Here is an 11310-nt window from a genome sequence, read left to right on the forward strand (position 1 = left end):
AGTAAAAAAGTGCTTGACCACTAATGTAGCTGCATTAGTGCCAGCTCCCAAGTGAAAACACCAAGGGTGAACGTAAGCCATGGAAACTGGTTCACCTCCCCAGCTGTGGTGAAGTGAAACAAATAGTTCTGCTTTTCATTAACTTAATTGCTCTTGGTAGATGTGGTTGCTAAAACCAAGCCTGAACAGTGTAAATTCTGCAAATTGGTTATAACCCTAATGCTGTGCATTTGGCTTGCCAGCTGCATTGCCCTTATTGTGTATTTACACAAAATCTCCACGTACTGAAAAAACCCAGTGTTGCAGGGGGAGACGAGAGACAGCTCTTGTGCAGAGCAACTACCCTGCAAAGGAGGAACATGCTGGATTACATGGCAAGGGGTAGATCTGGCATTCAGACCTCTGCATCAAGGAAGGCAGCCTGTCCATTCGTATGGGTTGTGCCAGCTTGGATGAGGTGCCTGAGTAGGTCCTGCCTGGTTGCAGGGAGCCTCCTTTTTTTCCCCATTTTCATCTGCTTCATTAGCCAACACTGAACAGAAGAAAGGAAAACCACAAGAAGCCCTTTAAGTTTTCTTCATTCCCTGGGGGTCCTCCAGCACTCCCACAATAAAATTAAGGCCTCTCAGGCAGAGCCTGAGACACTACTCTAGTAAGTATTCCCAGAGTACTGTTCTGCTAGCAGGAGGAATGCCCTGTCTCAGTTATGCCCTGCTAGCTAATAAGCAGTCCCATAAAACATTGATCTATAGTATGGTTGTCAGGGTTTGCAATTCTGGTTTCCAATTCTGCTGAGTAGATCATATGTAGAAGATGGAATATGGGATTACAGTATCAGGAAGAGTTGAACAATTCATGACATTCTTTTTGTATAAACTTTTGTATCAGCTTTCTAATAGTTTCTTTGGAATTGAGCTTTGACTGAATCAAGTAGATCTGTTATTCATCTTTCGGCCACCTTTAGAAATAATCAGTCTCAAGATAATACTGCCCTATGACAAGCAGATCCGCTCACAAAGTGGCCACCTGCACTTGTGGGCTGCGGTCTGCTTAGAACAAGGAAGTGTATCTCCAGAGTGCATCGTGTATCTGCAAAAAGTAATGTGAGGACATGGCTAGGTCTTTCAGTGAAGATTAACAACATCTTCTTTGGCAGCTAGCCAGAGGCATGTGAAACAGCCTACAACTGCTCTCATGACATCCTATACAAATGAAAGAGCTTAGTAATAAGAGGAAAGCATTTTTCTTTTCCAGTACTGAAGCTCAGGCACTCATAAAATTTGCCCTACACTGAATAGCATATAAACTGCATACATATAGCTGGGCAGACAGATGGATTCTCCTGTGCATTGCAGCTGGCTACATCTTAGATTAGCACAGACATCCCTTGCTAGTAGGATAAGCTCTACTGCAGAAAAAAATTGGTCCCTATCAGTCTAACAGAAGTGCTTCTACTGTGTTTCCCAGTGAGCTTTACTCACTGCTGTCCTGGCCAAAACTGAAGTGAAAGCCAAAGACAGAGTAAGATGAACAGAGAAACCAAGGAGGGAACACTGACTTCACCGAAAGATTCAGAGCACTACTTTCTGCTTTCAGTTTTCTGTGCACCAAGCTCACCCACAGAGGAAACTGAGTAATCCCAGGTAGTTTCCTTCTGAATCACACCTAGTGACATCTGTATTCTAGAAGGGATGAGACAAGCTGATTTATTCTGGTGACAAATGTCTTACCCTACCAGCACTTTCTGGGACAAGACAATACTCTAGTCTGTTTGGGTAGTAGTGGGAGATAATCACAGCCAAAGTCCCCAGAGACTGGTGTTGCCAGAAAAGAGAGGCACCTAAGAAGTGAAGTGGTTGCAGGGCAAGTCATCATGTGGCTATTTTAAATGGAATCTGATGTGCTTCTGTGAGGATTTGGTAACACTGCAGTACCTTTTTCTCCAAGGTTAGGATTGTTTTCACTAGAAACTGACAGAGGAAGAAGGGAGCATACTTTGGAAATTGTCCACACCAAAATCTCTTCTATCCTCCTCTTGAGTTTTGCAGAAAGAAATTAGCATTTAATGTAAAACAGCCTGCTTTGATAGCTGCCTGAGCGCCCCATTAAACATTTTCCACTCCTCAGGGGAGACAAATACCTGGTTGTAAATTCCAATTTGTCATGGATTTTCTAAGTCACACGTTGACAGAAGAAGCAGTTATCACTGTGATCAGTATGCAGAGACCATTACACTCTTTAGCAATACTCTTCAATGGACACAGCAAGTGTTAGGGAGTAGATTTAAAAAACAAAGCCCTTTGGTTTTGAACGAAAGGCTTCTAGAAAAATGTTAACAGAGATTATTGAACCAACACATTATGCAGGCGGTAATAAAATGTAATTCCCTGTTGGAAGAGTGCCATTATTTGTTGTGATTGTAGCTATCACTATTCCTCTTCTATTTACATACCATGTAAATGTATACTATACTTTGGAACAGCACACCAAAACCAAAGCCCCTGCTTAGAATAGTTTTAACACTTTTGCTCCAGTGACAAATTTAGTTCTATCAAGTATTTAACATCAGCAGCAATGTCTGCATCCTGGAATTATTTGGAGCAATAATATACATGTGCGATCCACAACTCCAGCCAGAGCTGATGAGCACTGGAGGACAGTAACTGCAAAGAAAAAAAAATCACCTTCTCACCCTCTAAGTTCAAGATAATAATGAAGGAAAGTAGATAGCCAAACAAGATTTTGCCATTAAGACTGTGAATTTGCAGTCTCGTCTTCACCTTTCATCCCTGGCTGATGAAAATGGAGAGGAGACTAAAATGATCACAGATTTGCAAAGGTTAGGCACACAAAACCATTTTCTGCAGGTTGGGCTCTCAAGCCTGTGTAACTTCTCTCCATTAAAAACAACTGAGCAAGACTTCTGGCTGTGATCCATCATTTCTCACTTAAGCACCACAGGAAACCTAAATTTGAGGTGACCTGTTAGACTGTCCTAAAGTCCCTAATTTCCTCTGTATTCTTAAACAGATGAGGTACCCTTAAAGGCCTACAGAGAGATGCCTTATTAACTTCTCTTGGCTACGAAACCTTTCTTCTTTGCCTGTCAAGACCCTGACTGATCTTCCAGGCAGGTCTGCAAACTCCATCACAGAACAACACAAGTCTGCAGTTCTCCTGTGTGTTCATTCTGTGAGATGTGCTGCCAATTCAAACTCAACAGCTTCTTTCAGTTTATTCATAGAGTAAGGTCTTTCCCCTTTCCTCCATCTGACTCTAGAAAGCAATATCTTTTGAAAGATTCTCCACAACTTGCAGAATTTCTAAATGGAAGTCATCTTCTTTCTGTGAAAACAAGCTGTATCTTTCTTCAGCTTTTTACGTTAGGTTGCATCATCCTTTGCTGTTCACTTGTCTGGTGTTGCCAGCTATGAGCCTCTGAGTCACTGATTCAGCAGTGGCTGTCTGAGAATGGGTCATCTGAGTCCACACCACTGGGCAGGCAGGAGGAAGAAGGCCTTGCCTGCACACCAGCTGTCAAGCAGTCAGAAAGAGAACAGTCTTTTCCCTCCGTCAGATTACCAATATGGTACATCTGAATAGGCTGCTCCAGAGGACCTCATAGAGGGCACTGCCTGAGGCTGCTGAACCTTCTCCTGAGTGGAGGGAGGCTTTGCCTACCCCTGCTTTCCCTCTGTCCTAGAGATCTTGAATCATTAATTGCTGCTTGTACAGAACAGGAGACAGGTACTTCAGCAGCCACAAAAGCAGCATGTGGAGGACATATGACAGAGCACACAGGATCCAGCTTGAACCTTTTCTTGGTCAATGAACAGTATATAACATGTGATAGAAGCCTTTCCCTGCTATTGAGAGGAAAAATCCCCTGTCTCAAATTGCTGACTCTTGTAATTCGCTGTCATTTGTTGTAGTCTGTGTTTGAACACTGTGGCCCATGTTTGAGGTGGGCTTTGTGGGATACTGTCAGGAAAGGGAGCCCATCACAGTGCAGAGGAACTCCCTGGCACTTGGGGACATCAGCAAGTGAAGAGTCCCTGCTCTCTGGCAGCCCAGGGGAGCACAAAACTGTGGCTATGTTCATTAACCTGCCCCTCCTACAGAAACATCTCTATTGAGGACAGCACTTGCACCAAAGTCTGCCTCCACCATACCACAAGGATGTGGCAGAGCAGGGGGAACCAAAGAGAGAGTCCCTGGCTTGGTCTAAAGGTGTTAAAACTGATAAAGTGATAAGCACAAAACAGATGTGGGGAGAAAAGCTGTCATTTATTACTTCCTTATGTGACATTTATACTTCAACATTTTTCCAGAAACAAAAGGTCTAAGGAAGCAAAGCAAAAGTCACTTTCAATCACTCATGTTTCTCCTGGCATAACACCTTCCTGAGAAAACAACTTTCCTGAACTCACACCCAGCAACTTTCATGACCTTGATACAGATCTCTCAATCTTGGTTCCCTGTCATTTGAGTTGCTGAGAATCTTAATTTTTATCTCCAAAAAGAGCAAGTTTCTAGTCTTATCTCACTCACTGGGGCTGGGGGATGTTAAAAAAGCTGACTTGGTGAAGGGCTAAAAAATAAGAAAAAGTGAGCAGATCAAAAACTTACAGGCAAATAATTTTGAACTCCTGCCTTGTCTTTTAGCTGTGGAAGGGAAGCTTTTCCAAGGGACTGCTAGAAGAAGGAAACTGGTGAGCTTCTAGTGGGGACGAGGCTTCTACAGTGGGCTTTAAGGACACATCTCTCAGTTTGCAGACAGAAAGCTGTGCCACAACAGGTGATGAGGGTCCTAGGGAGTTCCTAAGCTTCCATATTCAATGCCCTACAGGGATTAGGCTAACAAGTGCCTTTGATGAAAATGAAAAGGCAAACTACTCTCTAATTAATCTGTGTAAGTGTCACTCTGCAGTAAAATAAACAATTGTGATTTTCACTCTGGCACAGCATAAGCAGTACAAAGGGAAGTGCACTTCTCTGGGACTCCCAAAGAAGCACAAGTGATAGTAACACCAAAGATACCTACTTTCTTATAGTGATGTCCACTTCTTTGGTAGCAGAAGGGTATATGGGAAATTGCAAGGGAGAGAAAAATTCCAGAATTAGTATCCCGGTACCAGTATTTCTTAGTATTTTTAACAGCTTTTGCAACATGTAGTTCTTTCTTTTCAGCATGAAAGACATGCAAGCTTATTTCTAAACTGATTTTTCTCTTTTTAAGGCTAGATTAAACATCCTTATTGGCACTATATTATTTAACTGCAAGAATAGTCTCTTACTATCTCTCCTGCCACCCATCTCTCCCATTGCCAGAAGTGTTCACAGTAAAGGCCAACGACAGGAAAGAAAGGCACTAGGCACAGCCTCAGGTTAGCAGTGCCTATGTGTGTAATTTGGGTAGGTTATTATTTATTTAGTTTACAAAAATAAGATTGGTTTATTTGTGTTCCCATGCATGCATATCAAGTGGTTGGGGAACAACCCAGGGTGGATTTCTTGTGATATGAGTTTGTGAAATAACAAGCTGAGTCTGCTGATGTTGAAAACACAGCCTAAAAGAACGCTTATTCTGAGCCCTTTTAAGTTTTGGTTTTGGTTTGGTTTTTTTTTTTGTTTGTTTGTTTGTTTGGTTTTCTTTTTTTCTTCTCTTTTTTTTTTTTCTTTTCACATGCCTTTCTTGCAATAGGAGAGTTGCTCTCTGTCTCAGTACTTACGTCAGCCTAGAGGACCCCTCCCAGACAGCCTGTGGAATCAGAATGTAAGTTTCTTGGCACGTGTTTCGTTTCAGTTAGACTTAGAAGCAGCGGAAAGAAAACTAAAATCTGCTCCCTCGGAAAATGTGTTCTTCTCTCAGTCCCCAGAAAACCTTAGCAGTAGCTATTACAAGGTGACTATCTGGAACTGAGAGAAAAGCAGACCAAAAATTCTGTAAGGCTGGATTCTGAACACACAAATGTTGGTACAAAAGTAATTTGAATCTGATTTACAGATCTCAAACTATGGTCTAAATGTGTAGCCCAGATAACTAAGAAAAATTTAAAAATCTGAAGGAGATAAATGCTCTAACACTCCATCCATGAGCTCTGGGAAAGAGTGAAGTCACAGGGAATGATGACATTTGAGATGATTAAAAAAAAAAAAGGCACTCTTTTAAAAGAGAAAATGGAAATGGAAAGACTGCCTCATAGTTTAGAAAAGCAAACATAGCTCAGGCTTGCTAACCTGCATGTCATGAATCCTCATAGTTCTAACTCATATGCTGAAGCCTCCGGCCTCTATCCTTCCTCTGCTCAGTGAAGATTTATGAGCCGATTACTTAAGTGAGGTCTCATGTTGCTAAAAACAAATTAATGTCTGAAATTATACAGTGGTGTAATTGACCACTCACACTGGAAGTGTTTGCATAAACACTTGCAAATCAATCACTGCTTGTGAGCTTACACTCACTTAGCCATGCACCGGCCTTCCTTTAAAACACAAAAAACTAACAAGCCCAGAGCGTATGTGTAGACCTATGGAAAAATAAAAATAAAATAAAATAAAATAAAATAAAATAAAATAAAATAAAATAAAATAAAATAAAAGTAAAAAGTTGCTTACTCGTAAATCAGTGATTTACTGTGGGACCCCACCGATCAGAGCAGATTCACTTTCACCTGAAGGTACAGGACTGTAGGAACTCCTGCAGTTCCAAGTAAAGAGATGGGAGACGCCAGCTCCAGAGGCAACTGGAAGTTTCTTCACGCTTGGAGAAGAGAGCGAAGCTCTCCACCACGGACCTGCTCAATGCCTTCCTTCCACACCCGCCCAAGCCCCCAGCACCGGCTGCCACCGTGACGCTCCCCATCCCCAGCAGCCACCGGCTCCGCCTTACCTGCTGTACACCAGGCACTCCATGTGGTTGATCTCCTTGTCGGAGAGGTAGCGGCTGTAATCCTCCCACAGGTCCTTGATGGCAGTGACCGCCAAGATGAAGAGGACGGGGGCCAAGGTCAGCTCCGGCTGGAAGGCATTGACAGCCGGCACGAAGTTGAGGAGGGCGATGAACACAAAGTAGACATTGGCCAGGCGATGGAACTGCTCGAAAAGGTTCTTGGGCAGGAAGGAGAGTGCTGTGTACTTGGTGGTCTTGAGGCGGTTGTTGGCCAGGACCGTCCCCTTGCACTTCTCAGTCTCCGCCTCAGGTAACAGCAAGTTGGACCGCACCAGCCTCGTCTTACTCTCCTTCTTCTTCCTCCGCCTCCTCTTCCTCTGCCTCTCCTTTCCCTCCGGCAGCACCTGGGGCGCTCCCTGTCCTCCTGCCGTGCACTGGGACATCGCTGCCTCCCTCCCAGCCACCCTCGCCCGGGCAGCTCGGGCAGCTCCCACCGCCAGCCACGGCCCTAAGTTATCATCCTCCGCCGCCCGCCACGGCTTTCCTTTCCTCTTCCCCCCCGGGGGCGGGGAGGGCTCTCTCAAACCCTCTCCTAACCGCTCTGCCGGGACCTCTCTCGTTTTCTCCTCCTCCTCCTTCTCGGCCGGGGAGGGGATGTGGGCAGGCGGCGAGCCGAGCCCTCCTCCCGCCGGCCTCGCCCCGTCCCGCTGGCGGGCAGGGCCGCGGACCGGCCCAGGGTGTGTGGGATGCAGCGGCTGCCGTCCCGTACGCCATGGCGCTACTGCTGCCGGGGCGGGGGACGGAGAGGGGGCAGCGGGGAAGGGGATAGGGGGGGAATGGGGTGGTGGGGTGGGGGCCAGGAACGGGGAACGGCGAGCGGTGTTTTGGCGCCCAGCCTGACCCATCGGCAGCGCCGCCGCCCCCTCCCCGCCGAGACGGGACCCCTGCCCCAGGGTACGGGCCAGCGAGTGACACCGTATAGGCTGCCTTGACTTTCCTCTCCACGCGGAGAGGAGGAGGAAGTTTGGGTGTAGAAATAAAAAAAACGAGCTCTGAAATGTTCGCAGCTCCGCACCGGCCTGTACCCGAGGTCCCGCGGCCGGCGGGAGGGCGTATGAGCTGCCGCGTTGCAAAATACTCCGCTTTCCCACACAAACCGGGTGCCACGAGTGTAGCCGGCCCACCCGCCCGTCCCATCGCGACGTCTCCTGACTCCTCGTTTCTGCCTGCCGCGTTCGTTCGGTGGCCAGTGCGGCCTTGGGACAAGCCCAAAAGGTGGCAACCAAAAAGAAGGTTTCTGATGGAAAGTGTGAGGCGCCGCTAGGCATGCGCTCGTCCAAGCAAAAGTGTGTTTGGTTTTATGTGGATTTTTCTGTTCCCTTGAGGTAGCTCTTTCCAGCGAGGAAGCCACACCTGGCTCTTGCTCTCAGGCTAGCTTTCTGAAGAGGGATGCAGTTGTGGATGAAGATGGAAAGCAGGATCGACATGAAATACAGAAGAGTGAATAATACAGAGACAAATATACAGCCTAAAGTCACAAGCAAATAAATCTATGCAGATGTTTAAAGAAAAAATAACTGGAGAATAGTGAAAGTGATTACATCTAGACATGGCATGAGAGTTTGCATCATCATTTTTGGTTGGGATTTAAGAGCAGGCCCTTAGAATATGGGATTCCTCAGGCAGCATAAAAGGCTGCTACATGTCACTCCAGGTTGTGTCTAAACTGTAGCCCAGATGCATTTTTTGGTGTGACCCTTGATCCTGATCCCATGCTATCCCAAGGTGGGTTCATAATTGAATACAATAGCAAGCCCCTGATACTTGTCAGCAGTTTTCTTGTCATCAGGGAAAACAGGCATGAAGTATACACATCTAGTCTTCTGGGGCATCTTCTGAAGAGAGCACCTAGGTTCCACAGTTCAGATGCTGTCGTGATGAAATCCCTGAAAAACAAGAAGTGAAAGCCATTGCCTCTGAATCTCACAGCCTGTAGTTACAGCACACTGCTGTATCTTCATCCTCCCTACCCCCGTTTGCAATATGTTTGTAGCTGCTTTTAAGTGTGTGTACATGGTTTTGAATCCCTTTCAGGCCCTGAAGGCACAAGGGGAGCACTAATTCAGTGTGTGGCCTGCTAGTGGTACTGTGTGAATCCGTAAACCCTTTACCAATCCTGCTTTCAACTCTGATGATGATACTGCAAACCTAGCAGGGATATCCTGGGTTTCCCAGCTCTTGGAATATGGAAGCAACAAAATTTTAGTTTGTGCAAGGGGAAAAGGGAGAATTTGCCTGGATTTCTTCCATAAGTCTTTCTTTGATGATGAAGAAAAATATATTTATCCCATACAAAAAAAGTAGACAAAATTAAACAAACAAAAAACAAACAACCCCACACACACACCCAAAACCCTCACGATTTTCATTTTTTGCTATGTTTAACCAGTCCCTGACTTTCTTACACTTGGAGTTAGCTTCATGGGTAAGATGAATGAACAAACGTCCATTTCCTGTTTTCTGAAATGCTGAAATGGGGTAAGGAAGTATCAGTATTACCCTATGTTGTTCCCAGAAAGCAAATTTCACCCACCCAAGGGCTCATTGCAGGCAGCTGCAGATACTCCAAAAAGTGGTCTGCCAGACCTTTCATCCACTTGCCTGCTGGCCTCTGCAACCACCATTCTGTGGGGCTGTGTCTCACCACCAGGAGCTCAAGCACCATTCAGGCTTCATGCCTTTTGATGTCCCTCTAACTTGAATTTGTATTAACATTAAACTTTCAGTCAGTGCCCAAGTCAAGAAAGGAAAAATCAAATGCTAGCCTATCCCTTAAGCTACATGGTAAGGGGGGAAAACTGTGTATTGTCAGGTTTGGAGAACCTAATCTGGGATGAACTGGGCTTAGATGTAGAGATACTGATAGAATTCTTGACAAGAGAGAATTCATATTTATCAATAAACCCAGAACTGAGAAATGGTCTAGAAGTTAGTGGGCAATATTTTAAAACCTGTTTTACTTGCATTCTGGTTTGGAGTGCTCAGGATTCACATTTGCAAGCTTTTTTCCACAAATTAAAGAACAACAGGAAAAAAACTTAGTTAACAGATATGAAATAGAAGCTGAAAGTTCTTATGTAATTCCTAGATCAAACAGGTGAATTTTACAAATAAATACAGGTAACAAAAGGTAACAAACAATTGCATGTGTATCTCTAAAGATTCCTGTGTTTGTTTGCTGACTCCTTAATGTTAAAACAGTTTAAAACCTTTCTTTTTGAGCATACCAGTGTTGCAAAGTATGTATGCAGTGAACATACCAGGGCCAGTCTTTTAAAGCTTCACTACAAAAAAAAAGAGTATACAACACCCCCACTGGTCAAGGGCTGAAAAAATCTTTTCCCTTGACTGGGACTCTCTGCTGCTAGTAAACTGGTTTTCAAATTATATCACATTATATTGTACTATATTAATTATGATTATTTTGTTACTGTTATTGTTTTTATTATTATGGTTATTATCATTGTAGGCAAGATAGACTATCACAAGACAGAGAGGATTTTTATATTGACTTTAAAAACCTCTTAGTCACATGAGGAGTCCAAAGTCCTGGATACTTATATTAAAACCTAGGGACATGTACTCCATGATAAATAAAAACAAGAACTACTCTTATTTATAAATGCCTATAAAATACAGAGTTTGTCAAGCTTTACTTGCCAGAGACCTTTGCAGTGTAGGCACTCCCCAACATGTAGTCTCTCCTTTCTTTTTTTAAAGTAAACCTCTGAGTATAAGGTTTTAAAAAGCATAGATGTTTGTATCTGAATATATATTGGAGTTCTCCCTGTCCCTGCCCACACAGTCCAAATATGTGAGGTTGGAAATAAGAGGCAGGCTGCAAATTCAGCCTTCAAAATACACATGCACAAGTCTGGCCCTGTCTTCTGGGTTGCAAAATGACAAGTATGTTGGTTTTGTTAATTTGAATACACCTGCATCTCCAATAGATAGGGTCTTCTGGAGGAAAGGAGGCAGAAGGAGTTTGGCCTTAAATCAGGTCATATGGTATATGGTTCTTACAAGGTATGACCCTCGAGAAACATGAGAGAACTAGAAGAGCCTGAGGAGCCAAGACCCAAGGACTAGATTTACTTCATAACCTAAATTAAAATGTGGACCCTTTGAAATTTTCAGGGTCATTGGAGCAAAGCACTAAAACTGGGGCATGCCTGAAGATGACTCCGTGCTCTGATTGAGCAATACCTTCCCTCCACAGATGTCTCCTTCCTGTGGAGAGCCCTTCTTTTATTGTCACATAGCTGCTTCTGATCGTGCTCCATCTCACTGGCTAAACCTCTCTGCATTTTGCTGTGTCTCTGCTCCCTGATTTCTTCTGCCATTAACCTGAATCCAGC

The 11310-nt window shown here is 44.3% G+C and overlaps 1 protein-coding gene across 2 annotated transcripts in view; it reads right to left on the reverse strand.

Moving 5' to 3' along the window:
* The window catches only part of ATP10A (ATPase phospholipid transporting 10A (putative)), a 112199-nt gene extending 104652 nt beyond the window's left edge, over positions 1-7547 (reverse strand). The window contains exon 1 of one of the 2 annotated variants that reach the window (XM_071746492.1): positions 6893-7547. In XM_071746492.1, coding sequence (XP_071602593.1) covers positions 6893-7335 — 443 coding nt within the window. In that variant the 5' untranslated portion in view covers positions 7336-7547. The remainder of the gene's footprint in view (positions 1-6892) is intronic. The other variant, XM_071746481.1, reaches the window with a different exon arrangement.
* Positions 7548-11310: the final 3763 nt, after the last annotated feature.

The sequence above is a fragment of the Heliangelus exortis genome, chromosome 1 (genome assembly GCF_036169615.1).
Source record: "Heliangelus exortis chromosome 1, bHelExo1.hap1, whole genome shotgun sequence".
Classification (NCBI taxonomy): domain Eukaryota; kingdom Metazoa; phylum Chordata; class Aves; order Apodiformes; family Trochilidae; genus Heliangelus; species Heliangelus exortis.